Raw genomic sequence first — 25,352 nt, forward strand, 5'->3', positions numbered from 1 at the left:
AAACTTTTTTGAGGTGGGTCCTTCAGAACACAGGTCCAAAATCCTCCATTAACTGGGGTGCTCTGATGTTTTTAAGGGCCTACTCTTTTTAAGTGTCACAATCTAAATCAGCAGTCATCCAACATCTATATGATAAGAGCGCTGTTTTGTAGGATCTACAAAACCGCCAGTTAAAGCTCCTCAGGAGAGCCATACAGTAATGAAGGACCTTCTGCAACAATGCCAGTCAAAGATGATCTACTGTTTGTAACGGGGCTGCTCAGCTCTTTTTAAGAACCTACTGCATAACTGGCCGGCCAAGATCCTCTAAATGATGGAAGTGTTCTGCTGTTATTGAGGATCTACTACAAAAATGCTAATCCAAGTTCCTCTATATGACCTGAGCGCTCGGTTTTTAAGACAGAAGTAAGAGAGAAGTACTCTGCTGGTTTTAAGGACCTGCTGCAAAAATATTTTCAATAAGACAGGAGCACTCTTCTCGCAGTCTGTTCTTAAAAACAACTGAGCACTCCTGCAATATAGAGGATCTTTGACCAGCAGAGGCATATTGCTTGTTTTTTTTGTTACTTCCTGATGATATTATTTATCTTGTGAAGTAAAGGTTTTGAGGTACAGCAGCACTTGCATTGACTTTATTTTCAAAATAATAGTAAAGGGAGAAGTTGTTGTTTATGAAAGCAATGAATGAAAATGATTGGTCTTTTTGAATGTAATATCTTTCTGCTCAACTTTATTACGCTAAATACCCAAACTGTCTTTTGGCCTTCAAAAAGTCAACATGTCAGCTGTCACCACGCGAGCTTCCAACATTCTAGACCAGGGGTCAGCAACCTGCGGCTCCAGAGCCGCATGTGGCTCTTCAGCCTCTTTGTTGTGGCTCCCTTTGCAATGTTTGAATATTTTTTAACACCCGAGTGGGGAAAATGCATGTGTTTGTAATGAGTTTTAAAAAATCCAACTTTGTGTGAGACCATGAATGCATCCTGACTGAGTTCTGACAGCAGACAGGATGCTATTCAGTTCTCTCTCACACAAGTAAACATGAAGGAAAATAAGTAATACTTTACCATGGGCTGCACGGCGTTCGAGTGGTTAGCACGCAGGCCTCACAACTAGAAGACCCGAGTTCAATTCCACCCTGAGTTTGCATGTTCTCCCCGTGCATGTGTGGGTTTTTTTCCGGGTACTCCGGTTTCCTCCCATATTCCAAAAACATGCTAGGTTAATTAGCGACTCCAAATTGTCCATAGGTATGAATGTGAGTGTGAATGGTTGTTTGTCTATATGTGCCCTGTGATTGGCTGGGCACCACTGAATGGTGAAGTAATACTTTCCCAGAACTACTTGATAATTCCAAAAAATATATTAGAGATCATTTTTAAAAAAAACTGGTGCATGGGAACTTGTTTGCGCCAGAGTAAACAAATCAGGTAAGTTTACTGTACTTTACACATATATTTATGTAAGTTTATCTCCAATACTAGCAAGAGTACTCCAACTCGTCTTTTGTTATCTGAACTACTTTGATACTCCCTAATTGTTTTAAACATATGTTTTGCGGCTCCAGGTTAGTTTTCTTTAGTGTGCAAGGGGGTAAAATGGCTCTTTTCATAGTAAAGGTTGCCGACCCCTGTTCTAGACGAACACGTTGTAGACACTTCCTGTAATACTGCTCACCACTCTACTCGTGACTCCATCTTGGCAGTCCCTTTGAGTGACAGGTGCAAGAATAGTGGATGTGAATAGCATTAGCAGCACACTAGCTAGTCACCAGGAGAGTGACACATCATCATTCATCACATCACCCAACACGTCAGCAAAACGTGCATACATTATAGCAATGGCATTGATTGTATTCATTATGTATTGTTGTATGACTATGGAGCCACCATACATCACTATGAACCTGGAGTTTGTTTTCAGAGCGGTTGTGTACCACAAATGTACACATTAGTACTCAATAAGGTCATTCAAATCCTACACTGATGGATTCCCACATAGTATCAGCATTTGGGACCAAATATGAGGTGAAATTCATTAATTCATTCATTCATTTTCTACCGCTTATCCTCACGAGGGTCGCGGGCGGTGCTGGAGCCTATCCCAGCTTTCTGCGGGCGAGAGGCGGGGTATACCCTGGACTGGTGGCCAGCCAATCACAGGGCACATATAGACAAACAACCATTCCCACCGAGGTGAAAGTCAAATGGTAAAAATACAGTATAGAACTCCATAGTACTCAAAGCGTGCAACATTGGATGACGCGTACTTCAAGGACCATCAACCAAAGTGGGACAAAACGCTGTTTGCATTAAACATACAAAAAACTGGGAGATTTTTATCTGTGTATTATTTGTGATTGACATAATGGCTCATATTTCCAATATTAATATCCCTTTACATCAAATTTGATGTAGTTATTGTGTAGTTGCGTATCCAATCCCTAACTTCGAATCCCTAGTCATTCGTACTTCCATTGTGGGCATCAACAGCAACGTCTTCTTTCCCACCGAGTTCAGATATCAATGAGTGCAAGACGGGCAGGAACACCTGCGCCAACGACACCGTGTGCTTCAACCTGGAAGGAGGCTACGACTGCCGCTGCCCCCACGGACACAACTGCACCGGCGATTGTATCCATGACAACAGGGTCAAACACAGCGGGCAGGTGTGGGTGCTGGACAGCGACCGCTGCTCCGTGTGCTCGTGCCAGGTAAGAACGAAGAGAAGGGATTGGGTTGACTTGGGTTGTTGAATGTCCCGCTTTGCAGGTATTTGAGCCATGACATGAGGCAGAGTGCCAGAGGGGAGATGCTTGTGTCTTTGTCTCTCAATGCCAAGCATCTGAACAATGAAGAAGAATGATGTGTTCCCCTGCCGGGCCAATCAGCAGCAAATGTCAACTTGTTTTGTCCCCTCTGTCCCGTCCCCATGAAACAATCAGCGACATTTAGAACAACAACCAGGACAAAAACAACAATGTTAGGGAAAGCGTCTTTTAGTTCCTGATCCATGATGCTACTGCTTCTTCTGTATGTGAGACATACAAGCATGAAGGACCAGGATGAAACCATCAACCTTTCGCTTAACAGCCAAGCACGCTGGCCAATTGCACCACAGGGACACGTCCACAGCTGGAGGTCTCCTCCCCTCAGACAAACACACCAACCCTCAGTCCACTTCTGACCCATAAAGATGAGGAGAGAATTGATGCATAAGCCATTTTTTTAGCAAGTAGCAAAATGTGTGCAGAGTTGATTTCATTTCAAACTGATTGTCATCCTCACGACTGTCCCGTATTTCCCCCAAGCGAATGCCAAGTGGAAGAAGTGGAAGGTGATTACAACAGATTAGCGTCGGTGGTGAACGATCAAGCAGCAAATGATTCATTTGATTACAAAGGAGTGGGGGCACAAGTGGCTCCCTAATGGAAAAGAGGCGCATTAATTGATAGCAGAGATTGAAGAGCTGCCTGTCAAATTAGTGGCATTGAGCGGCTTGACGGAGTCCAGAGGTAAACACGTTATTGTTGGGGAGGCCCCAGCTGGACGCTAAGAGGATGGGGCGACAAAAGGGGGGCGGAAAAGAAGGTCAGACATCAAGGAACTGGACTGAGGACAGATGGAGGCATATGGTGAAGGTGTGCCCCCCCCGTGCCTGGTCTACCAAATTAGAGCCCTAGTTTACATAAACTAATAACTAGCACACAAAGCTTTCTCGTTCTTCCAGAATCTTCACCCATTCATCAGTAGTTTTTGGATGTTGTTGCTCCCTGCAGAAATGATCTGTTTTAATCCCCCCCCCCCATTCCGCTGTGGTTGGTCACACTCCCGAGTGCTGAATGACCTCCCAATGGTACAATTACAAAGTCAATATTATAGGAGTTGATAAACAGTGTAGGAGTTGATCATAAAAGGTGATGTATCTTTTTAAAATGTCAGCTTTAACATTCAGCCATATGTGTTGGATCCCAAATCATCCTTGGACAGGCTCAAGTTTCTCAAGAAAAAAGGTTATTTCAAGACGTCTCTCTAAGTAGCTTTAGCATTTTAGAGTTTGATTTTCTTCAGCATCGGTAACTACCAGTGTGAAAAAACTTGGGTAGAGCCACTAATTGTTGTAAATTGGGAAACGGCTATTAGCAAGCCCAGTCCCTGTGTGCACACTCTATAATGCTACATAGACAAGCACTTTTGCTCCAGGACTTGGACAAAATAAACACAGTTAGGACGCTGATAAATTCTTACTTACTTACTACTTGCCCTTCTGACTCTTCCACATGACCAAGTAACGTTGGAAAGGCGTAGGGCTTCAGCCAGATGTTGGCTAGTCCAGCTGCATAGTGGCCCATGTTCATGGACCTTTCCCTAACGAGCCATTGGTATCGACGTAAACACGGAAGTAGAGCTTGGGGGCAGAGATCTTATCTGGCCTACAGCCACGGCCATATAAGGAAGTCCACTCCTCTGTGACATCACAAAGGGGCAGTTTTACCACACCTTTTGAAACCGAGCATTTTGAGCCACCCCAAACGTCTTTCAGGGCTCACTTCCAAACGTGCAAACCTGAAATTTTCTACCTCTTATCCTCACAAGGGTTGCGGGGGTGCTGGAGCCTATCCCAGCTGTCTTCAGGCGAGACCTGGACTGGTGACCAGCCAATTACAGGGCACATATAGACAAACAACCATTCACACTCACATTCATACCTACGTATGGACAATTTGGAGTGGCCAATTAACCTAGCATGTTTTTGGAATGTGGGAGGAAACCGGAGTACCCGGAGAAAACCCACGCATGCACGGGGAGAACATGCAAACTCCACACAGAGATGGCTGAGCGTGGAATTGAACTCCGGTGTCCTAGCTGTCAGACTTGCGTGCTAACCACTCTCCGCCGTGCAGCCTGGTTTGGAACCAATGAACTGAAATAAAGGAAGGATGTATACACGTACATCAGGGGTGTATACACGTACATCAGCGGTGTATACACGTACACCCCTTACTGTACTGATAAGACTGAGGTGACTGCGTGTATTTTTGAGTGTATGTAAACATGAATATCCTGTTCTCCATTTCCATCCATGTACCCAATACAGCCTTCAACTTTCTCCTCCTCTTCCTCAGGCTGGCCAAGTGATGTGCCGCAGGATGGTGTGTGACTGCGACAACCCCAGCGCCGACCTTTTCTGCTGCCCCGAGTGCGACCCTCGACTGAGCAGCCAGTGCCTGCACCAGAACGGTGCTGTGACTTACGGCAGCGGTGACACTTGGGTGGAGAACTGCCAGCAGTGCCAGTGCCTGGTAAGTAAAATGGAAACATACTGTAGCTGCTCCGACCACATGATCATTTAGTCATAAATGTGTCGCACGACACGGCGGCAACAGAACCATTGTTGTCATGGCGGTAAGGAGCCTTCATTGAGATGATTTGGAATTTTTACAGTTTTTCATATATAGTATCATTCACACACACATTCATACCTATGGACAATTTGGAGTGGCCAATTAACCTAGCATGTTTTTGGAATGTGGGAGGAAACTGGAGTACCCGGAGAAAACCCACGCATGCACGGGGAGAACATGCAAACTCCACACAGAGATGCCCAAGCGGAGATTCAAACCCAAGTCTTCCCAACTGTGTGGCCTACATGCGAACCACTCGTCCACCATGCTGCCCCTCTCATAAAGTTAAGACTTTTGAAAAAAAAATTATCTAATATTTCAGGTCTGTGCTACTAAAATGACATGACTTTTCCTCCTAATCTTATGTAATCCATCCATCTATCGTCTTCTTTTCTATATAATAATAATAATAATAATAACATAGTTTATTCTCATAAATGTTTGACATTTTACCCTTAATAGTTTGACTTTATTCTCATAAGTGTTTATGGGAATTGGCTGATAAAATAGCATCCCTGCTATATTATGATGTAAGATTTTTAAACGCTTTTAATTTAGTTATTTTATTTCTGTTGATCAACTTGCTATACTGGCGGCACGGCGGTCTAGTGGTTAGCGCACAGACCTCACAGCTGGTCCTCAGAGAGGACCAGGGTTCAATTCCACCCTCGGCCATCTCTGTGTGGAGTTTGCATGTTCTCCCCGTGCATGCGTGGGTTTTCTCCGGGTACTCCGGTTTCCTCCCACATTCCAAAAACATGCTAGGTTAATTGGCCACTCCAAATTGTCCATAGGTATGAATGTGAGTGTGAATGGTTGTTTGTCTATATGTGCCCTGTGATTGGCTGGCGACCAGTTCAGGGTGTACCCTGCCTCTCGCCCGAAGACACCTGGGATAGGCTCGTGACCCTCGTGAGGAAAAAGCGGTAGAAAATGAATGAACTTGTTATACTTTTATTGAAGTCAATTTTATTTGTGTTTATTGTTATTTATTTAACTTTGAAGTCATTATGTCTCATGTTTTTAAGTCATTGTTGATTTTTATTAGCTTTTTAGTTTTTGGCTTTCATGTATAGATTTTTAATTATTTTGCTTATTTTTGTGTTTTGTATGTAAGTCATTACTTTTATTAAATTTTATTATTTTTTACATTTTGAAGTTATTTTTGTTTGATTTTTTTTCACATTTTCTTTTAGTCATTTAGATTTGTATTTGCTTTTAGTATTTTTTAGGGTTTTTATTTTTTAATCTTCTAACTAATTCAACTTTATTTGAGTAAATTTTTCATGTGATTCGACTTCTATATTTGGCAACATTTACTGTAACAATTATTTTTACGCAACCAAATTTTCCAAAATTTGTTGCTTTGTTTGTTACTCATAATATTTTATATACTTTTGGCCAAACAACTTTCTTTGTTTTAATATTTTACCTTTATGCTACAAGAATGAACTTGTAATATTATAACCACTTTTTCTCATAAAATAAAAAAAATATTATAATATCTTAACATGTAGACTTTGTTTTTGTAAAACGACATCAGATTTTTCAAGTTTGGATGTTGTTATTTTCTCGGAAATAATATTGTTAGAATGTGCCGCGTACCCACGGGCTGCACACTCCTGCTTTAGGTCCATACTGGAAGAAAAGCTCTGGTTGCGGCAACAAATGCTCTTGGTCTCCAAGGAAATGATTGAATAGGAGAAACGTTGTGAACTGAACAGCGAGTGTTCAAGGAGAAGAAAATAAATACGAGTTTTCATCTCAGCGTCAGAGCGGAAAGAGTAAGTCATTAGTGAGATGTAACAAGAATTCAAATGACCTTCTGTGCTTTGGCTGCTTTGATGGAGCAAGGCATTTTTTTTCCGAGTGATTCTTTCAAGGTCAACAGAGCAAGAAGAACTGTGTGTGTGGGGGAGGTGGGAGGGGGGTTACCTTGTAGTCTATTTCTTCTATATATGAATCTTCCACACATGGATTTCCCTGCATTTGCTTTCAGCTTCTTCTGTTGTTCCAAGAATGTGGAGGCAGCCAATAAGTGATTCCCAATAAATCTGCACATCCTTACATGTCACCACGGAGACATAAATGCCAAAGTCACGCTTTACACGCCACCTTGTCCCGGCTGCGTCTGTTCAATGACGCACGAATCATTTCCACTGTGGGATCGTTTGTTCTTCTTTCAGCGACACCAGGGGATCCAAAGTGCGGCCCATTTGTGGCCCACAGATTGTTTTCCAATGGCCAGCATATTCCACCTATAAGATGAAACACAGCCCATTGGAATTACGCTGGAAAAGACTCACACCACAACACCGCACACCACAATGGCGTCTTCCAGGTTAGGCTTTGAGAGGATTCTCCTTACTGGAGATCAGATTGTTTTGGGACTGAAAGATATAAGGATATATAAAGGATATTCCAATGGGAGGCCTCACCGCAACACACTAGCTCTGACTTTAGCATACATCAGCATTTTGCATTAACTATCAACTATTATAACTATTAAAATGTCTACCGGCTGATGGGCTGTCAAGTGATGGCTGAAGTCCAGTGTTGTGCTAGCATTAGCGATTTAGCTTCAAACTAGCTAGGGGGAGATTTTCAACATCTGAGTAAAACACACGTCCATTATAGTCATGTGATTGATCCCATTTATGACGTCTTGTATAAAACTATGTCAGGAACAACATCAAATGAAAAGCACTCAATGAATACAGAGCTTTTTTCAGAGAGGTTGTGTACCACAATGATGCACATTAGCACTCAAAGTCATCCACTCTTACCTTGATGCATTCCCACATAGTATCAGCATTTGGGAGCAAGTATGAGGTGAAAGTAAAAGGTGGAAAATACATCCAAATACATCCAAATACATCCATACAGCCCTCTTTGGTCGGATGGTACATTCAGTGACTGTCAAAAAGTAGGACAAATCACAGTTAGCATGAAACATTTAAAAAATGTGGGATTTCTAATTAATAGTTACAGTAACTATAACTGTATATATAGTTATAGTTATAACTAGTTATAGTTTTTACACTTTGGAGTGGCGTAGTCAAAGTCCTGACCTGGATCTTATTGAGATATTGAGATACTTTTCTTAATAACAAAAATGTTTCATTTAAAAACTGCATTTTGCATCATCGAGACCCTATCAAAAAGTAGAATAGTACTCACTGGGGCATATTTTCCTCCCCAGGATAAGAAGGGAATGTAAAGAAAGGTGGAGTAATGTTTCAATTCCCAACAGCAGGGGCAGGTGGACTGCTGGCCGCTGTCGTGCCCCCCCGTCGACTGCGAGTTCACGGTGGTACCCGAGGGCGAGTGCTGCCCCCGATGCGTCAGCGACCCCTGCTTGGCCGACACCATCCGCAACGACATCACCAAAACCTGCACGGACGAGCACCACATCTCACGCTTCAGCGGCTCCTCCTGGATCAAGCACGGCACCGAGTGCACCCTGTGCCAGTGCAAGGTACCACTAGAACCCACGGGAACCTCCGAAGTCCAACACACACAGACTTAGTCTGTACCGGGGTCAAACTGTGGCCATCAGAAACTTTGCTTTATGTAACAGGAATTATCATACAAGTTAACAGTGATGTACACATAATAATAATTAAAAAACATAACATTAAAACATCTTTGACTGCTTGTGCAGCCTCAACATATGGTCAACATATGGGAGCCAGGACAGAGCGTGCCACTTAAGTTTCATCATCAAAATGTTCTATGGTTATCATCACTGGTTTCTGCTTTGCATTGACTGTGATGACAGAAAATAATGTACAAATGTCTGCGGTTCAGTATGAGATTTCTGCGTTCCGCCCACCTTTCCCTGTCCTTTCTCCATCGTGTGAAACACAGGAATTCTGCCTAGCAACAAGTGGCCATGGTGTTTGACTTTGGAGGTTCCAGCTATATAACTAGATGAGACGTCCAGCTTTTTGTGCAACGCCATCTGCTTTCTCGTTCACAGAACGGACACATCTGTTGCTCAGTGGACCCCATGTGCCTTTAGGGGGGGGCACCGGTACAGCATTCTCCCTCATGGAAAATACTAAACAAAAAAAAAAAAAAATCAACTCCGCCTCTATTGCCGTCCCCTCACTGATATCATCAAGGTGCGGCTCGTCAGGATTGTTTGGGCCACACGGACGTGTCCTCCTCCTCGTGTTCTTATCAGGATAATTCATCCAGTCATCCTTGATTGTTTTTATTGGAAATGCCAGCAGGTTTGGTCCCATTCATAAAAACACAAGCAGGTTTTTTTCTCATCTTTCTACCAAACATGTAAGATAGCTAATGTGATGATGATGATGATGATGATGGACTTCACTCGCCACCCCACTTGAGCTTGTAACATATGAATATTAACTGGCATGACTGTGCTCCTTTATTTTCCTGATTGGACTGTACAAGACGGTAGTGTTGATGAGTCCCTCTTGGGACCTGTTAGTGTTCCTTTGCCACACTTACCAGTTGACAGTATTATGTGGTGCTTTGTAGCTTTTTAGTCCACTTTTTGCTTTTTCCAAGCTTGTTATTGTGCAATAGTGAAATAAAGTATTTCCATTTACATTTAACACCTTTGTAGGATCTCTTTGTTTATTTGACACATCCTGTTTTGTAGGATTTGGAAGCTTGACGTAACCTTTCTTGTACACTTCTCCTCCATATTTGTTCCCGTTTCTAGCGCTACAATAGTTGCTGCCCCTTTGACTGATAATTGATACCACTGACGATTAAGATAAACACAAACTTGGCCGATTTCCACCAAAATGTGGGGAACGGGTGGAGAAATACGGTAATCTCTCGCCACTTCCCGTTTCTTCACTCATTGCTTTTTCACGGTTGAATACGACCTATTATTTGTCTTACAATTCCCTAAATGAAACATTATCAAGCATAAAAAAATGGCTACAAGAAGTAAAATAGAAATACAGTAGAAGCATTCAGTACAGCATTCAGCAGGCGCATTAAAAGACGTTGGTCACTAGGTGTCAGTAATGTTCCATTAATAGGACATCAGGAAAGTATCCTGTACAGTATCCTCATCCTGTAAAGAACAGGATGTCAAAAATGAACAACAACTTTTCCACTGCTAATAAAAAATGAAATGGATTTCATGGGGCCAAACTTATGCAGCACACAAATAGGCAGATTGTTGCACAGGTCAGCGGTTGGTTCCTGCTTCGACCTTCCGGCCTGTCGCACTCCCTCCGGTGCAGATGCAGGCAGCTGCAGGGTCATCAGCTGGAGGCCACCATTCACAGATGTTTCGCCCCCTATGCCAGTACATCTCCCGGTGGGGGGGGCAGCGGCGTATTGGGACGTCCCCGCCACTCCCTGCAGCTCTCCCTCCCTGTTAGCCCCCGTCCTTTTTCCTTCCTCCGGAGCCACAGCCAGCAGCTTGCTTTCTCAACGTCCTCTCCCAGCTCCTTCACCGCTTTCCGCAGGCTTGTCCCTGTCATCCCAGCACTGTGGAGCAGTTGGACTGCCGTCTTGCCAACAAAGCCCCTGCTTCCGACCTCCACAGGATATACCCTGGCCTTCCAGTCAGCCTCTCTGCTGTATTTGAGGTGTTTCCTCTGATGGGCTGATGTCATGCCCTCTTCCCAGGGGATGGTTAGTTCCATCAAGTGGACTGATCTCTCCACTGCAGACCACATGACAATATCTGGTCTGAGAGTAGTTGTCATGATCTCTCTTGGGAACACCAGTTGTCTTTTCGCCTGGCTTGACGAAAGCAGCAAGCGCCGGCCTTACTATTGTCTGGCTGCGGTTTGCAGCCACCCTGCATCTTTCAAGGTGCTCTGCCAGCTTGAAAGGATGTGCTGGAGGCTCCTTGGTGGTACTGCACAGAGGACAGCCTACCTCACTCCTGAACCACTGAGTGAGGTTCCGGGGGCATGGGAGGCTTTCATAGGCTGCTCTGATCAGGAAGCTTAGTCTGCTCCATGGTGTCCTCCAGATGTCTGCCCAGCTGCGCCTCTGCACACTAGCTTTCAATCATGTCCACGCTCCTTGGCTGCCCTGGGATATCGACTTTATGCGGAAGTGCTCCTGCTCCACCGTGGTGACTTTGTCCACCACCATGGTCTTCCTCTGCCTCATGGTAGCTTTGGACCAGAACTGTTGCGGCACAGCCCAGCCTAGGCCAGTGGGACCTATCTGGTTTGACCCCATCGCCTCTTTGAGCTGCAGGGTGGAGATGGCGTTCTCTACCTCAGCAGGTGCCTTCCATTTATGGCCTGTGCGGATTGGGACTTGCACTCCTTATTAGATGGTCAGCAGAGTCCTTCATCTCAAGTACAAGGCGTGCCTTCTCCTGCTTGCACCTGAGACTGATGGATTTCAAAGGGAGCTCCAGCATGCTCCTTCCAAAGAGGCCTGCATCTGAGAAGCAGCGAGGTAATCCCATCCACATCCTTGAGTTGGCTCTCAACTCCATCGCGCGGACAGAGACATGGAACTTTCCGGCAAAACTAAAGGTGGAGGAATCTGTTTCTATATCAACAGTGGTTGGTGCAACGATGTGACAGTGATCCAGCAGCACTGTTCTCCTGACCTGGAATCTTTCACCATTAACTGCAAGCCTTTTTATTCACCCCGTGAGTTTGCTTCATTCATTCTGGTTGGCGTCTACATCCCGCCGCAGGCCAACGTGCAGGACGTACAGCGCATGCTCGCCGACCAGATACTGTGTGTGGAGCGGACCTACCCGGACTCCTTAGTTATTGTCCTTGGTGACTTTAACAAAGGCAACCTCACCCACGAACTCCCTAAATACAAACAGTTCATCAAATGCCCGACCAGAGAGGAGAATATTCTGGATCACTGCTACACAGTCAGGGATGCTTATCACGCGGTCCCCCGTGCTGCTCTGGGACTCTCTGACCACATCATGGTCCACCTGATTCCCGCGTACAGGCAGAAACTAAAGCTCTGCAAACCTGTAGCGAGGACATCAAGGAAGTGGACCAGTGAGGCTGTGGAGGATCTCCAGGCGTGTTTGGACTCCACTGACTGGGATGTGTTCAGGACTGCTACCAACAGTCTGGATGAGTACACAGACGCTGTGACGTCCTACATCAGCTTCTGTGAGGACTGCTGCGTTCCATCACGCACCAGGGTGAGCTACAACAACGACAAACCCTGGTTCACAGCCAAACTCAGACATTTAAGGTTGGCGAAGGAGGAGGCCTTCAGGAGTGGCGACAAAAACAAGTACAAAGAGTCAAAGTACAAGTTTGGCAAGGCGGTGAAAGAGGCTAAACGACTGTACTCTGAGAAGCTCCAACACCAATTCTCAGCTAACGACTCTGCGTCTGTCTGGAAAGGGCTCAGGCAGATCACCAACTACAAGCCTAAAGCCCCCCACTCCATCAACGATCGACGCCTAGCCAACGACCTGAACGAGTTCTACTGCCGCTTTGAAAGACAAAAGGACAGTCCAGCAACCATCCCCCTCGACACCTTCCAACAGCTCCAGCTCCAGCCATCTCCACCAAGACCTGCCTTAATGGCCCTCCCCTCCCCCTCCTCACCCACCTCAGTGACGACTCTTTCCATCCACGAGAGAGACGTAAACAAACTCTTCAGGAGACAGAACCTCCGGAAAGCAGCTGGACCGGACTCTGTGTCGCATCTGTGTCTGTGTGACTCCACCTGCAGATGGATTACAGACTTCCTGTCTGACAGGAAACAGTGTGTGAAGCTGGGGAAACACTTCTCCGATACAAGAACCATCAGCACCGGATCCCCCCAGGGCTGCGTTCTTTCTCCTCTGCTCTTCTCCCTGTACACGAACAGTTGTACCTCCAGTCACCAGTCTGTCAAGCTCCTGAAGTTTGCGGACGACACCACCCTCATCGGACTCATCTCTGACGGTGACGAGTCCGCCTACAGGTGGGAGGTTGACCATCTGGCGACTTGGTGCAACCTGAACAACCTGGAGCTCAACGCCCTAAAAACAGTGGAGATGGTTGTGGACAACAGGAAGAACTCAGCCTCTCCTGTCCCCATCACCTCTGTGACTCTACAATTGACATTGTGGAGTCCTCCCGCTTCCTGGGTACCATCATCTCCCAGGACCTCAAGTGGGAGCCGAACATCAGCTCCCTCATCAAGAAAGCACAGCAGAGGATGTACTTCCTACGGCAGCTGAAGAAATTCAGCCTGCCAAAGACAATGATGGTGCACTTCTACGCCTCCATCATTGAGTCCATCCTCACCTCCTCCATCACCATCTGGTACGCTGCTGCCACTGCTAAGGACAAAGGCAGGTTGCAGCGTGTCATTCGGTCTGCAGAGAAGGTGATTGGCTGCAATCTCCCGTCCCTCCAGGATCTGCACGCCTCCAGGACCCTGAGGCGTGCAGAAAGGATTGTGGCCGATCCCTGTCACCCCGGACATAGACTCTTTGAGACGCTCCCCTCTGGCAGGAGGCTGCGGTCCATCAGGACCAAAACCTCACGCCACAAGAAAGGTTTCTTCCCGTCTGCTGTCAGCCTCATCAACAAGGCCCGGAACCCCACCTGACACTCCTCACACCCCACCTCTGCCTCATCCTGCCACATTAACGCTCAGTTTGGACTCTTAGGAAAAACAATCAGACTGCGCTTCCGGAATAACAAACAAAAACAGACTGTGTACATATATTTATACTGTTATTCTGTATATTTTGTATTTTCATATTTTGTATTTTTCATTCTTTTTTAATAGATGTGTATGCACCTACTATACCAAAACAAATTCCTAGAATGTGTTTGATCATACATAAATAATAATAAACCATTTCTGATTCTGATTCTGATCCTGATGTATCTGTTGGTTAGGTCGTCCATCTTGCTGACCTCTGAAATGGGGATCTGGCAGATCTTAAGTGGCCACATCACGCATCACATCACGTTGGTATAGCGTGTGCTGGTAGCACCACACCTTGTGCTTCCCTGGCAGCTGGCTTTGTCTATCCTTGCCAGCCCTTCGGCAAGTTTTGTTTAACCTGCCTTCCCATCTGTCTGTCAGACAAGTCCACAGTATACCGCCTCCCCAGGCTCCTGAGTGGCTTTTCAGCGAGCTGTGGAATTGGTTCTCCTCCCACCACAAAGGTGATCTTGACTTGGGGGGCTCCTTTCCTTATTGACAGGCTTCTTTATTTTGTTGCCTTTACCTTCATCCTCGCCCATGTGATCAGCTGGTCAAAACGCTCAAGGAGTTGTGTTGTGCATGGCGCTGTCTGAAGGATGGTTGTGACGTCGTCCATGTAGCTCCTTAGTGGTGGAAGCCTCCCTCCTGACGATAGCCTGATCCCTCCAACGACCTGCCTGGCCCCTCTGAGTTTAACTTGGAAGGCTGTCACAAACAGGATAGGGGAGATGGCGCATCCCATGGCCATTCCTCGTTCTAGCCGTTGCCAACCAGTTGTGCAGCCTTCCAGCGGAACGCACATGTGCAGGTTGTCAAAGTATTGGTGATGATGTTCTTTATGTACTCTGGAACATGGAAGAAGTCCAAGGCCAAGTCTATGAACTTATGTGGCACTGAACCGTATGCATTGGCGACATCTAGCCACACGACATGCAGGTCCCGCTTTTCCCTCTTTGCCTGCTGGATTTGTTCCCAAATCATGGAGGAGTGCTCAATGCATCCAGGGAAACCAGGGATTCCAGCCTTCTGGCAGCTTGTATGGATGTACTCATTTGCCATGATGAAGTTGGTCATCCTCCTTGCCAGGATGAAGAAGAATATCTTCCCCTCCACGGTGAGCAAGGCAATGCTTCTAAATTGGCTAATGGTACTGGAGTTTTCTTCTTTTGGTAGGAATACACCAATTGCTAGCTGCCACTTTGTCGCCACTTGCTGGTTCCTCCAAGCTGTCCTCATGAGTCTCCACATGAGTCAAAACAGGAAGTGATGTTTTGGGCAGGGATTGTTTTAACGGACACAATTTATTACATATATTTAATTCATCACTTTTTTCTCTTTTCATTGACATGACTGAAGTATTTCATTTTTTTATTTTCCTTTTTTAAAAGTACCAATTTGTCCCCGTTATCTGATAACATGGAAATAATACCCAACTGTAGTTTTTACATGACAACGCATGAAAGCCCCTTTTATGCTTGAGCAGAATGGAATGTCTTCCTCATGTTAAAATGACAACATTATTATAAATCTACTTTCAGAGAAAGAATAGTTGATCAGACAATAGCTTCTACCACAGAAATCAGCATTTAATCAGATCAGCATTTAATCAGCTGTCTCCATAAGCTTTCACTCTTGCTGACCACAAAAGGATTAGCTTTTTTTTATTATTGTAATGGGTCCATTTATTACAAAATATTATAGCGTAGTTGTTCACTGAGTATATTGGAATTTAGATAAATGCAAAGGCAAATCCCATTATTGCACTTTTGTCTGTGAGTAATACGGCTGTTATTAAATTACGGCACTCGCTCCTAAAGTGGCGTGCAATTTATGCAAATGCAACTTGGAGCACTCAGCTCAAAAATGAGAAAAGACAATGATTTATTACTCTTAGTAATGCAGTACTTTTGCAGTTACAGTTTGGACTACAAAACATAGGTGTGCATCCATTTGCTGGGGGACAAAAGCTGGTACTACTGTTCATTTCTATCCCAGCTGTCTTTGGGCGAGAGGCGGGGTACACCCTGGACTGGTGGCCAGCCAATCACAGGGCACATATAGACAAACAACCATTCACACTCACATTCATACCTATGGACAATTTGGAGTGGCCAATTAACCTAGCATGTTTTTGGAATGTGGGAGGAAACCGGAGTACCCGGAGAAAACCCACGCATGCACGGGGAGAACATGCAAACTTGGGCCGAGGATGGAATCAAACTTGGGTCTCCTAGCTGTGTGGCGTGCACGCTAACCGTGCATCCAAGTGTAGATTTATGTCAAATGAAATTTGAAATGATTTAAAATCAAATTTCTCGACATGTTAGATAATTTTCCTGGTTTTAAGGCCTAATTACTTCTTGACTTTATAGTATAGCCTTTATTTTAGAACGAGGGGTTACCTTTTAGTCTAGTTTGGTTCAGAAATGTTAAAATTGAGCAAATAACTATCAAAATTTGTTATTTTGGTTTTCCCAACAAATAAAATCTTGTTTAAAGATAAACATAAACTGGAAATGGGTGTGGTTTAATCAGACATGGGAGGGGCTTAAAACGGTACATTATTTTAAGTCTGAAATTGACATGAATTGATTATATGTATTGTTTATTATTCAGCTATGAGTGTGGGTGAGTTCCTTGAGACTTTATTTTTATTTACTAATATATGTTATAATTATTTCATGCATATGAGCTGTGTGAAATTGCAAACATGGAAATAAACGTAATGTGTCAGCCTTGCTGACTGTATTTTTCTCAAAAGCACTGTGTTCAGTACTACAAGCAGTTTTACAACTGACTTTATATCACCAGCCACCACCCGAAACAAGTAGACAAAAAAAAAACCACCGTCAGTGACTGATGCACAATCGTGCCCGTTGTCCTGTTAAAACAATTGTGTATTTTATGAAATAAGTTTTTTTTTTTTTTCGGTCCCGTCCAGCCATTGGGGCAGATAGTATTGTTGATCTAAATGCCCTTACATGCTAGACAGATTTGCTCTGTGTCAGGAAAGGTGTTGGCTACAACTTCCCTGTACCATGAAATTTTATTTGCCGTTATTTGATGTTTTTGTTATGCCATTTGGAGCGACTGGACCGGAGCAAGAAGAAGAACAGAAAAGAAGAGGAGAGAAGAGAAAGGTGGGGTCGGGGGGGGGGGGGGGGGCAGTAGAGGGAGAGACAAAAACAGCAGCAACAACAATTCCCAAAACAACAACAGTGACAAACAGAACAGTTAAATGTCAATGATGGCTAAGGGTCACACTGGAGATGATATCAGTGAAATGAAACAGTCCAACTTACCAGTAGCAATAGTAACAATGAAGACATGAACCGTGATAGTAAACACAATTGCAACCATACGGTTACAGTAATTAAAATCTCACTGCTTGACATCATTATTACTGTAATAATAGCATACAAATACTATATAAACATCAGGGATAAGATAGTAGATTGTATAGAGAAGCACCCATGTGCTGTGAGTGCCCATATGGAGGTGTGTTATGTATGTGAATGCGAGTGTGTGAATGTGTAATTGTCACTGAGAATGACAAAAGGAGAGAGACTGCCTTCTACCACCCAGCAAACCCCGCCCCGCGCAGCCAGGTCAAGCCCCCACCGCCAGAGATCCTCCGGCCCCGTGGGTGTGGGCAAAGCCAGGGCCGACTCCCCAAGACCCGCCCCCGAAGCAACTCCCCGAAGAGACCAGCAAGAGGCCATGGAGGAGCAATCCCAACCGGCAACAGGGCGCCAGCAGGCCGGAGGAGAGCCGCACCCCCGAGACCAGCGGGAGACCATACCCCACTAGGGCAGAAGGGCATCGAAGGCCACACACCCGTGGGCACAGGGGCGCCCCCGCCGGCCGGAAGGGAGCCCGTCCACGGCCGGAGGCACCGCCTCCCGCCCCCCACACACCCCCAGGAAGCAGAACCAGGCCCGCCCCGGCCAGGACAGAAGAGGCCCGGGCACACTGCCCCATGGAGGACCGGGCGGTAGAGATGGAACGCCCTACGCCAGACCCCCGCAGAGCCCCCCCCCCCCCCCGTATATCTATATGGCCATATACCCACATACACACCCACACACACATATACATATATATATATATATATATAATTACAATAAAACTAATCATTATTTATCTAAGTATTTAAAACAATAAATACATAAAATAAACTCAAACACATGCACACCCCATCCACTCAATACACACACATGCAAGCACATGCTGTGGACGTCCCCGGGTGGGGCGTCCGGGGCATCACAGGGCGGGGGACCCAGGGGTCCCAGACCCATAACCAGGCCCCGAGCCCAGGGAGGTACGGACCGCCAAGGCATAGCACCCCCAGACTCCCCTCGACCACGGCATCAGGGCTACGGCAGTGTGGCAGACAAAGGAGCGGGTGAGGGGAGGAGGCCCGCATTTGAGCAAGCGGAGGGGGCGAGCAGGCGAGTGGTGAGGCGCTCCACTGGGCCGGCCGACACCCGCCGGGCAGCTCACCCCCGTGAGGGAGAGCCATAGCTCCAAGTCACGGGGAGGCCAAGCACCAGAGCCGAGGAGTTAAGACCAGCGCAAGGCCACCGACGGACCCCACCATCCACCGGGAGGGCCACCCCCCCCTCGCCCCCAGAACCAGCAGCGCTCCACCCACGTACCGCGACCCAGGACAGACCCAGGGAGGTAGCGCCAACCATGACACCAGGGCAAGCCCCGGCGTCAGCTGGTTCCAGCGGGACCCCCAGGAAGGCCAGGCAGACCAGACCAAAATATCCTGCAGCCCAGGGCACCCCGAGCGAGCCGCCAAGCCCCAGCAGCCAGCGGGCCAATCGCGGGGGTAGGCAGTAGGCTCTCCGGTCCAGCCCGCTACACCTGTGTGTGTGAAGATGGTATTGTGTAGATTGTGCAATTAAAAATAGGCCTGCCCCGTATGGCTGACCTATGTGTGTGGTGTATGTGTATGTGTATGTGTATGTGTATGTGTATGTGTATGTGTGTGTGTGTGTGTGTGTGTGGAGGGAAGCTGAGCAATGGTGGGTCCCATGCCTGCCCAGATCCCCCCCAGAACTGAGTGTCTAAGGTGCGGATAAAATTGAAGGGTGACCAAGCCAGAGGAATGCCGAGGACAAAAGGGCATCCGCAAGGAAACCCTTCGCCCCCGGCAAAACCAGTTGCAGGCCACCCCCCAAAGTCCTACATGTATGTGAGGTGGTGCAGTGCAGCAGGGAGGATCGGGGCCCCACACACGCCCACCCCGCACTACCGGCCAACCGAGCCGGGCAAGCCAGCCGCCCGGAGCAAGCCCCGGGCCACAGGACCAACCACGAGCCCCACCCAGCCCATCGTGGCGGCCAGTCAGCTCCCCCCCGGAGGGCCCCACCAGAGATTGTGCCAGCTACGCCACCCCCGGACCACCAGGAGCCGCGGACAAGCCACACGCCCCGAGGCAGCTCCTACAACCACCAGAACAGCAGGGACCGCACCCCGGCAACACATCCGTCACCATGGCAGCCCAGGGAGTGACACCACAGAGACCGCAGGAGAACCGGGACCCGCATGGGGAAGAGCCCAACCCCGCCCCCCGGGCACGTGAGCCAAGAGTGCCAGGGCGGGACAGAGACACACACACCAGGCAGCAGAGCCCACCAGGTAGACGACACCCCAACAGCCGCAAAAAGTGAATGCCCCCCCCATCCCACCCTCCACCACATCTCCCATCCACCCACGGACCCGCCGAGTAGGACACCCCGGAGGCGGGAAGACCGCCACCAGACCGGAGACAGAAGGGGCCAACCAGACACCGGCAAATAGCAGGGGCCGCCCGTGAGCCACCGGCCAGCCCCACCCCCCAACCCTTGGTCGAGGCCCCCCCACAACCCAGAGCCCACCACCCCGCCCCCCAAGCAAGCCCCCCGCTAATCCCGGCCCGCGCCGCACAGAGCACCACCCCCACCGCTATCCGCCCCGCTACCCACGCACCCACAGCCAGCCCCCCACCCGCCCACCCCACATCCACCACAACCCAGTCATCCCCCTACCGAAGGGAGGGAAGCAGGTAATGCCCCACCCCAGCACCGCACCTCCCCACCCAGAGCCCAAGCTGCACAAACGAGACCCCCCCTCCCGTATGAGCTTATCAGGCGCCCCACCCGGGGCCACACACCTACCATACACAAAAATTAAAATTGAGAATAAAAATAAAATAAAGTAATTGATAATAATAATAATAATAATAATAATAATAATAATAATAATAATAATAATAATATTTATTGATAATAGTTATGTATGTATGTATAATAATGATACTACTATTGATACTTAATATATAATAATTTATAAATAATATATTTTCTAATAATTTAGATCTTTTAGCTATTTTAGATAATAATAAATATATACATGCATACCTACACACACACATATATAGCCATATACATACCTAAGGGGGAAGGCTCTGCAAGGGCAGCGGGGCATAACCACCCGTGCCCACACCAAGGGCAGGGCCAAAGCCTCCCATGCCCCCACCCCACGGTCCCACACAGTAGCCAGGCCAGAGCACCCAGGGCAAACCCGGCCCACCCCCAGGGGCGAGGGAGGCCGCGGAGGAACCAGCGCCACCGGACGCACACAGGCCCCCCCCAGCAGCAGCAGGCGCCCACCACCCACAGGATGCGGCTCCCCGTCTACCCACCACCCCGAGGGACGGCCTGCACCACCCCCGGGACGACCACCACCACCCCACCCACGCCCCATCCCCAGATCCGGACAGCCCCCCACCAACCCCCACCAGAACCTCCAGGGGGTCAGCCCAGCAGGAAGGGACAGAGATACACGGATTGCAAGGTGGACACTGGAATGTATTGCGAGGGGAGCAATATTTTATGCCGCCTTTGTGCGGCATCAAGTGTACCTAATGTTGTGGCCAGTCAATGCAGGTCTGCACAGCGTTTTACGGACCAAGTTTACCAAGTAACTTTAGATACAAACCAAAATAGAGATAAGCTGAAGAAAACCTAATAAAGTGGAGGCATTGTGACCAATGCCGTGCCGTTTTAAACTTCCCAATTGCACCTTGTGAAGCTCCCGCTGAGCTCGTGTCACTGGCCAATCACAGAGCGTGAAGAGTGAATACATAATGAACCTTTTCTAGAAACAGGAATACGGATAATGATGAAATGTGTTTCATACTAGTATCTGCAAAAATACATTATCTGTAATGAATACTCGTTAGAAACGGCTCATCCCTATTTCCCATCGTGAGTGACTTGTTTGATCTGACATCAGATATGATGGGACAATTACTACAAAAATGTACGTACATGCTGGTTCTGTTACATTCAATTGGGGTTGCTGTGATTCTTTAGTGCATTGAAATGTGCCTGACACTGCCTACCTGTGAGGTTTTGGTGACGTGTCTGCACTGTGCACCTGCCAGCCAATTTACCACTGCGCAGCGTGCTCTTCACCTGTACCAAGAATCGACCTGGTCGGAGCTGGCCATTTTTCAGCTCAAATTTGGTGCGCTGTTTTGAAAATTTGAAAATGCGTACACCTCCCTTTGTGCGCCACCTAGCTGCAGCGCAGTCTACCAAATTGGCTGTGCACAGCGATGCGCTGGATGAAATTACCACTGCGTGGGGTGCGCCACGCTCTGCTGCTCTGTGCCACCTTGCCCTGCACCATGAAATTAGAGCCCAAAGTCAATACCAGGTCGATGCACAGTGGGGCTGCTGATCCGGGTGTTGTTCCTGCCAGGTTGTTTCCTGTGATGTACGGCCGGCATGGCAAAAGCAGTCCCGCGGGTGTCCCGGTCATGAGGTGTCACTCTCTCTCGCCCTGGATGCGGTCTATCGTCAACAGTGGTATGGCGTTCGTATAGGTTTCTGATACGCCTGGCTATATCATGGAGGGTCAAACCCGTCTCCATTGTACCCGGTGCCCAGAGACGTGACACGAAAGCCATTCACTGGACTAATAATGCTGGCCTTTTTTGGGCCTTTATATTAGGCCTCCACAACCAATCCTCAAATGTATCCCAAATACAGTAAAGTCTCGTTATATCAATATCGGTTATAACAAATTACTACTTATTATGATACTATTTTCATTTCCTGGCAAATTTCTAGTCTTTTATGATATAATTAGTTCCGTTAGTACGATACCCGGTTATTATGATAATCCGGTTACTACGATGCCCTTTTCATCTCCCGCCAGCCAATTTGGTCTGCTTATATCGATACAAAAGCAGCTTAAATCAATCTTTGCTTAAGGATTTCCATACCAAAAAAGAGCACGACGAACGGCTGCTTCCAGTCAACTTTATTTTTCACACTTCCACCACCAGAGCACAGCACACACACCGATTCCCGCACTTCCTGGTTCACAGGTCATGCTCAACCCACCCCACATAGCTGGCCAAACACATGCCTGCAACAGAAGAACCAACTGACATAGCATACACACCTATTCCAACGAAGACAGAAGCGTACAAATGCATGTATTTAATTGTGTTGTATTCAGATATCTTTTTATCGCTTGCAATAATCACTGTTTTTCATATGTACATGCTGGCATGTGGCATGTGTTTGGCCAGCTATGTGGGGCGGGTTGAGCATGACCTGTGAACCAGGAAGTGCGGGAATCGGTGTGTGTGCTGCGCTCTGGTGGTGGAAGTGTGAAAAATAAAGTTGACTGGAAGCAGCCGTTCGCCGTGTTCTTTTTTGGTATTGAAATCCTTAAGCAAAGATTGATTTAAGCTGCTCGACATTGTTCTATACTATAGAACAATGTCGAGTGCATTATTGCCCACTTTTAATGCAGTTCGGCGCAGGATCGGATATATGGATAGTCCGGTTATATCAGTATTTTTTCCGACTCCCGAGAATATCGATATAACGAGACTTTACTGTATAGTAGATAACAAGAATAATAATAAGAGAAAATAAGACTCACATGATAGCACTGGGAGAGTTTCTTGTTGTTTTTCCTTCAGGTTACTCCAGGTTTCTGTTTTGGTCTCCATGGCAACTGCTGTGCTATCGCGATGACACCCTGCGAACTGAAGCTCCAAGACTTGTCGGGGGAACTTCTTCACACTCATACATCCAAGGACACTCACTTGCACATTCATGGAAAGAATAATAATAATAATACGTGCAAACAATAAGAAATCAGGAAGGGGGCAAACACTTTCACACCACTGTATGCTAAATTAGATGACTGTAATGTATGCATTGCTACTATTTGCATCCATCTCAACACAAGGCCAGGCTCTTGTGGTAAGACTGTTAGCCGGGCGCTAGCCTTGCAATACCCAGTGCATGTCTCTGCAATCAATTCATCTAAAGAGTTATGACTGATTCAACCATGTCACTCTCTCGTCAAACCGGGTATCTGCTCACATCGGTTCATCTTTCACAACCCCAAAACAAAATTCACAGTCTCAGAGGAAGAGTTGCACCACAGGGTCTGCCATCACGGAGACAAACATTGCGCTTCAACACTTCCAGCCTTAACATCCACCTCAAATGTCAGCGTTGCCACGACACCCGAGGCTTGTTCCTATCGTGACAGCGTTTGAAAAGTTCAAAGAGTTTGCCAGAGACGACCCAAGGGGATCCGTGATTTCATGATGGCGCTGGATGACCATCAAAGTTTTGCTGTTAACCCTTTGGAGGCACTTTGTACTATTTTTTTGTTTTGTTAATTGTGGTCAAGTTATACTTGATTAGGAAAAATATAGTAATATATATATGTATATATATTATAGTTAAAACAAATACAACTTTGTTTTGAGTCCTTATCCCTTTAGGTACATTTAAAAAATATGAATTGGTTATCTGTAATGGTATAAAAAAATAATGCATCAATGGAAGACAAGCTAGTTTTATTGATCCATTTATTGATATAAATCCATATCCATTTACAAGTCAATGTTGTTGTATTCAACTCAATCAGACTTTAGGAAATTTAGGAAAAGTCATCATGAAGGAAGAGCTCCCAACATGAACACTGAAGTAGCAACACTACCGAAACACAACATTTCAATCACTGCCAAAACTTTGTTTCCCCATTTTATGGATGTCCTGGTCAAATTTCAACATTTTCTAGAGTGGTCCGCATCCGCATGAAAGTGGTCTGCTTTTATGTCAAACCACGTAAAAATGTACACATTTGTGACATTTCTGATTCACTCTGTCTGGAGGTGAATCTGTCTAGTTGTGAAATTACGAAAAACGAGTTGTGATCGGAATCATTTGCTTGGTATTATCAGAATACTTTTGGTTGGAAAATGTTGGGAATGCTACATGTCTCTCTTGAAGAATCAGGTCAAAAATCAGGAGCGTGTTCTTCCGTGAAAAATGACGTCCACTTCATCCTCTGGATGAGTCTCTTTGGTTTCTGCTCTGATTGCCAACTTCACCATTGGATTCCGATGGTGCGAGGCTGTTGGCCACGGCATCACCCTTGCCCTCAGAGGTGATGTCCATCTCCTTGTTGTATTCTGGGACTTCATCATCATTTTGCAGCACTTGTCCAGCTTTTTTTCCCCCAATCTCTCGCTTTTCTGGAAGCGCCCCAACTGCAGGATGAATGACGCGAAGAGGACAAACACCCCGAGGCTTGGGATGAAGGCCATGGATTTGGTGTTCATGCCAGCACTAACGTAGCGGCTGTACATTACCATGTCTCCGTGGATGTGGGGGGGTTGGGTGGCGGGATCCTTGCTCTTTGAGCGCCAGCCGTAAGTTAGTGTGGTGCTGTTCAACTTCCTGGGTGCGTCAGGGTCATTCACGATGTGGATCTTCTGGTCGGGCGCCACATACTGGCCATACACGAAGGGTGAGTAGAAGATCTGGTTCTTCCACATATTCAGGTCCAGAATAAGAACCAGGAAGATGATGCCTGGCAGGAGAGGCACAGAAAGTTGTCTTCCTGCTCATAGTAATAGTCAAATTGTAGCTGGGTGTATGTTTACCTCAGTGGGGGGATGGGGGGCATTAACTGGAATCAGGCAACAATAATAAGGATTATTACTTATAATTAAAGAGGTTGTTTTTCCTGATAATTAAAAACTGATGATAGGCTCAAAACAACACTTTTTTCTCCCATCCTTCATGAGATGAATTGAAAGATCCAAAGCCTTTTCTATGCACATAAAATGTGGGCCAGTTTCTAAATATTGTTCACAAATCTGTCAATCTGTGTTCGGGAGCACTTCTCCGCCCGAGTCCAGGTCGCAGGGCTAGCAGTTTCAGTTGGGAAGCCCAAATTTCCCGGTCCCCAGCCA

The 25,352-nt window shown here is 46.6% G+C and overlaps 2 protein-coding genes across 2 annotated transcripts in view; one reads left to right on the forward strand and one right to left on the reverse strand.

Annotated features, from left to right (window-relative positions):
- Positions 1-9,993, forward strand: part of nell2a (neural EGFL like 2a) — a 117,822-nt gene extending 107,829 nt beyond the window's left edge. Inside the window, exons 17-20 of the mRNA XM_058074907.2 lie at positions 2,520-2,713; positions 5,126-5,302; positions 8,658-8,882; positions 9,387-9,993. Coding sequence (XP_057930890.2) covers positions 2,520-2,713; positions 5,126-5,302; positions 8,658-8,882; positions 9,387-9,428 — 638 coding nt within the window. The 3' untranslated portion in view covers positions 9,429-9,993. The remainder of the gene's footprint in view (positions 1-2,519; positions 2,714-5,125; positions 5,303-8,657; positions 8,883-9,386) is intronic.
- Positions 9,994-23,959: 13,966 nt separating this feature from the next.
- Positions 23,960-25,352, reverse strand: part of tmem117 (transmembrane protein 117) — a 45,199-nt gene continuing 43,806 nt past the window's right edge. The window contains 1 exon segment of the mRNA XM_078791711.1: positions 23,960-24,997. Within this exon segment, the coding sequence (XP_078647837.1) occupies positions 24,399-24,997 (599 nt within the window). The 3' untranslated portion in view covers positions 23,960-24,398.

Source organism: Doryrhamphus excisus, linkage group LG1 (genome assembly GCF_037039965.1).
Source record: "Doryrhamphus excisus strain RoL-2023G ecotype Guam linkage group LG1, RoL_Dexc_Guam_v1.1, whole genome shotgun sequence".
NCBI classification, from domain to species: domain Eukaryota; kingdom Metazoa; phylum Chordata; class Actinopteri; order Syngnathiformes; family Syngnathidae; genus Doryrhamphus; species Doryrhamphus excisus.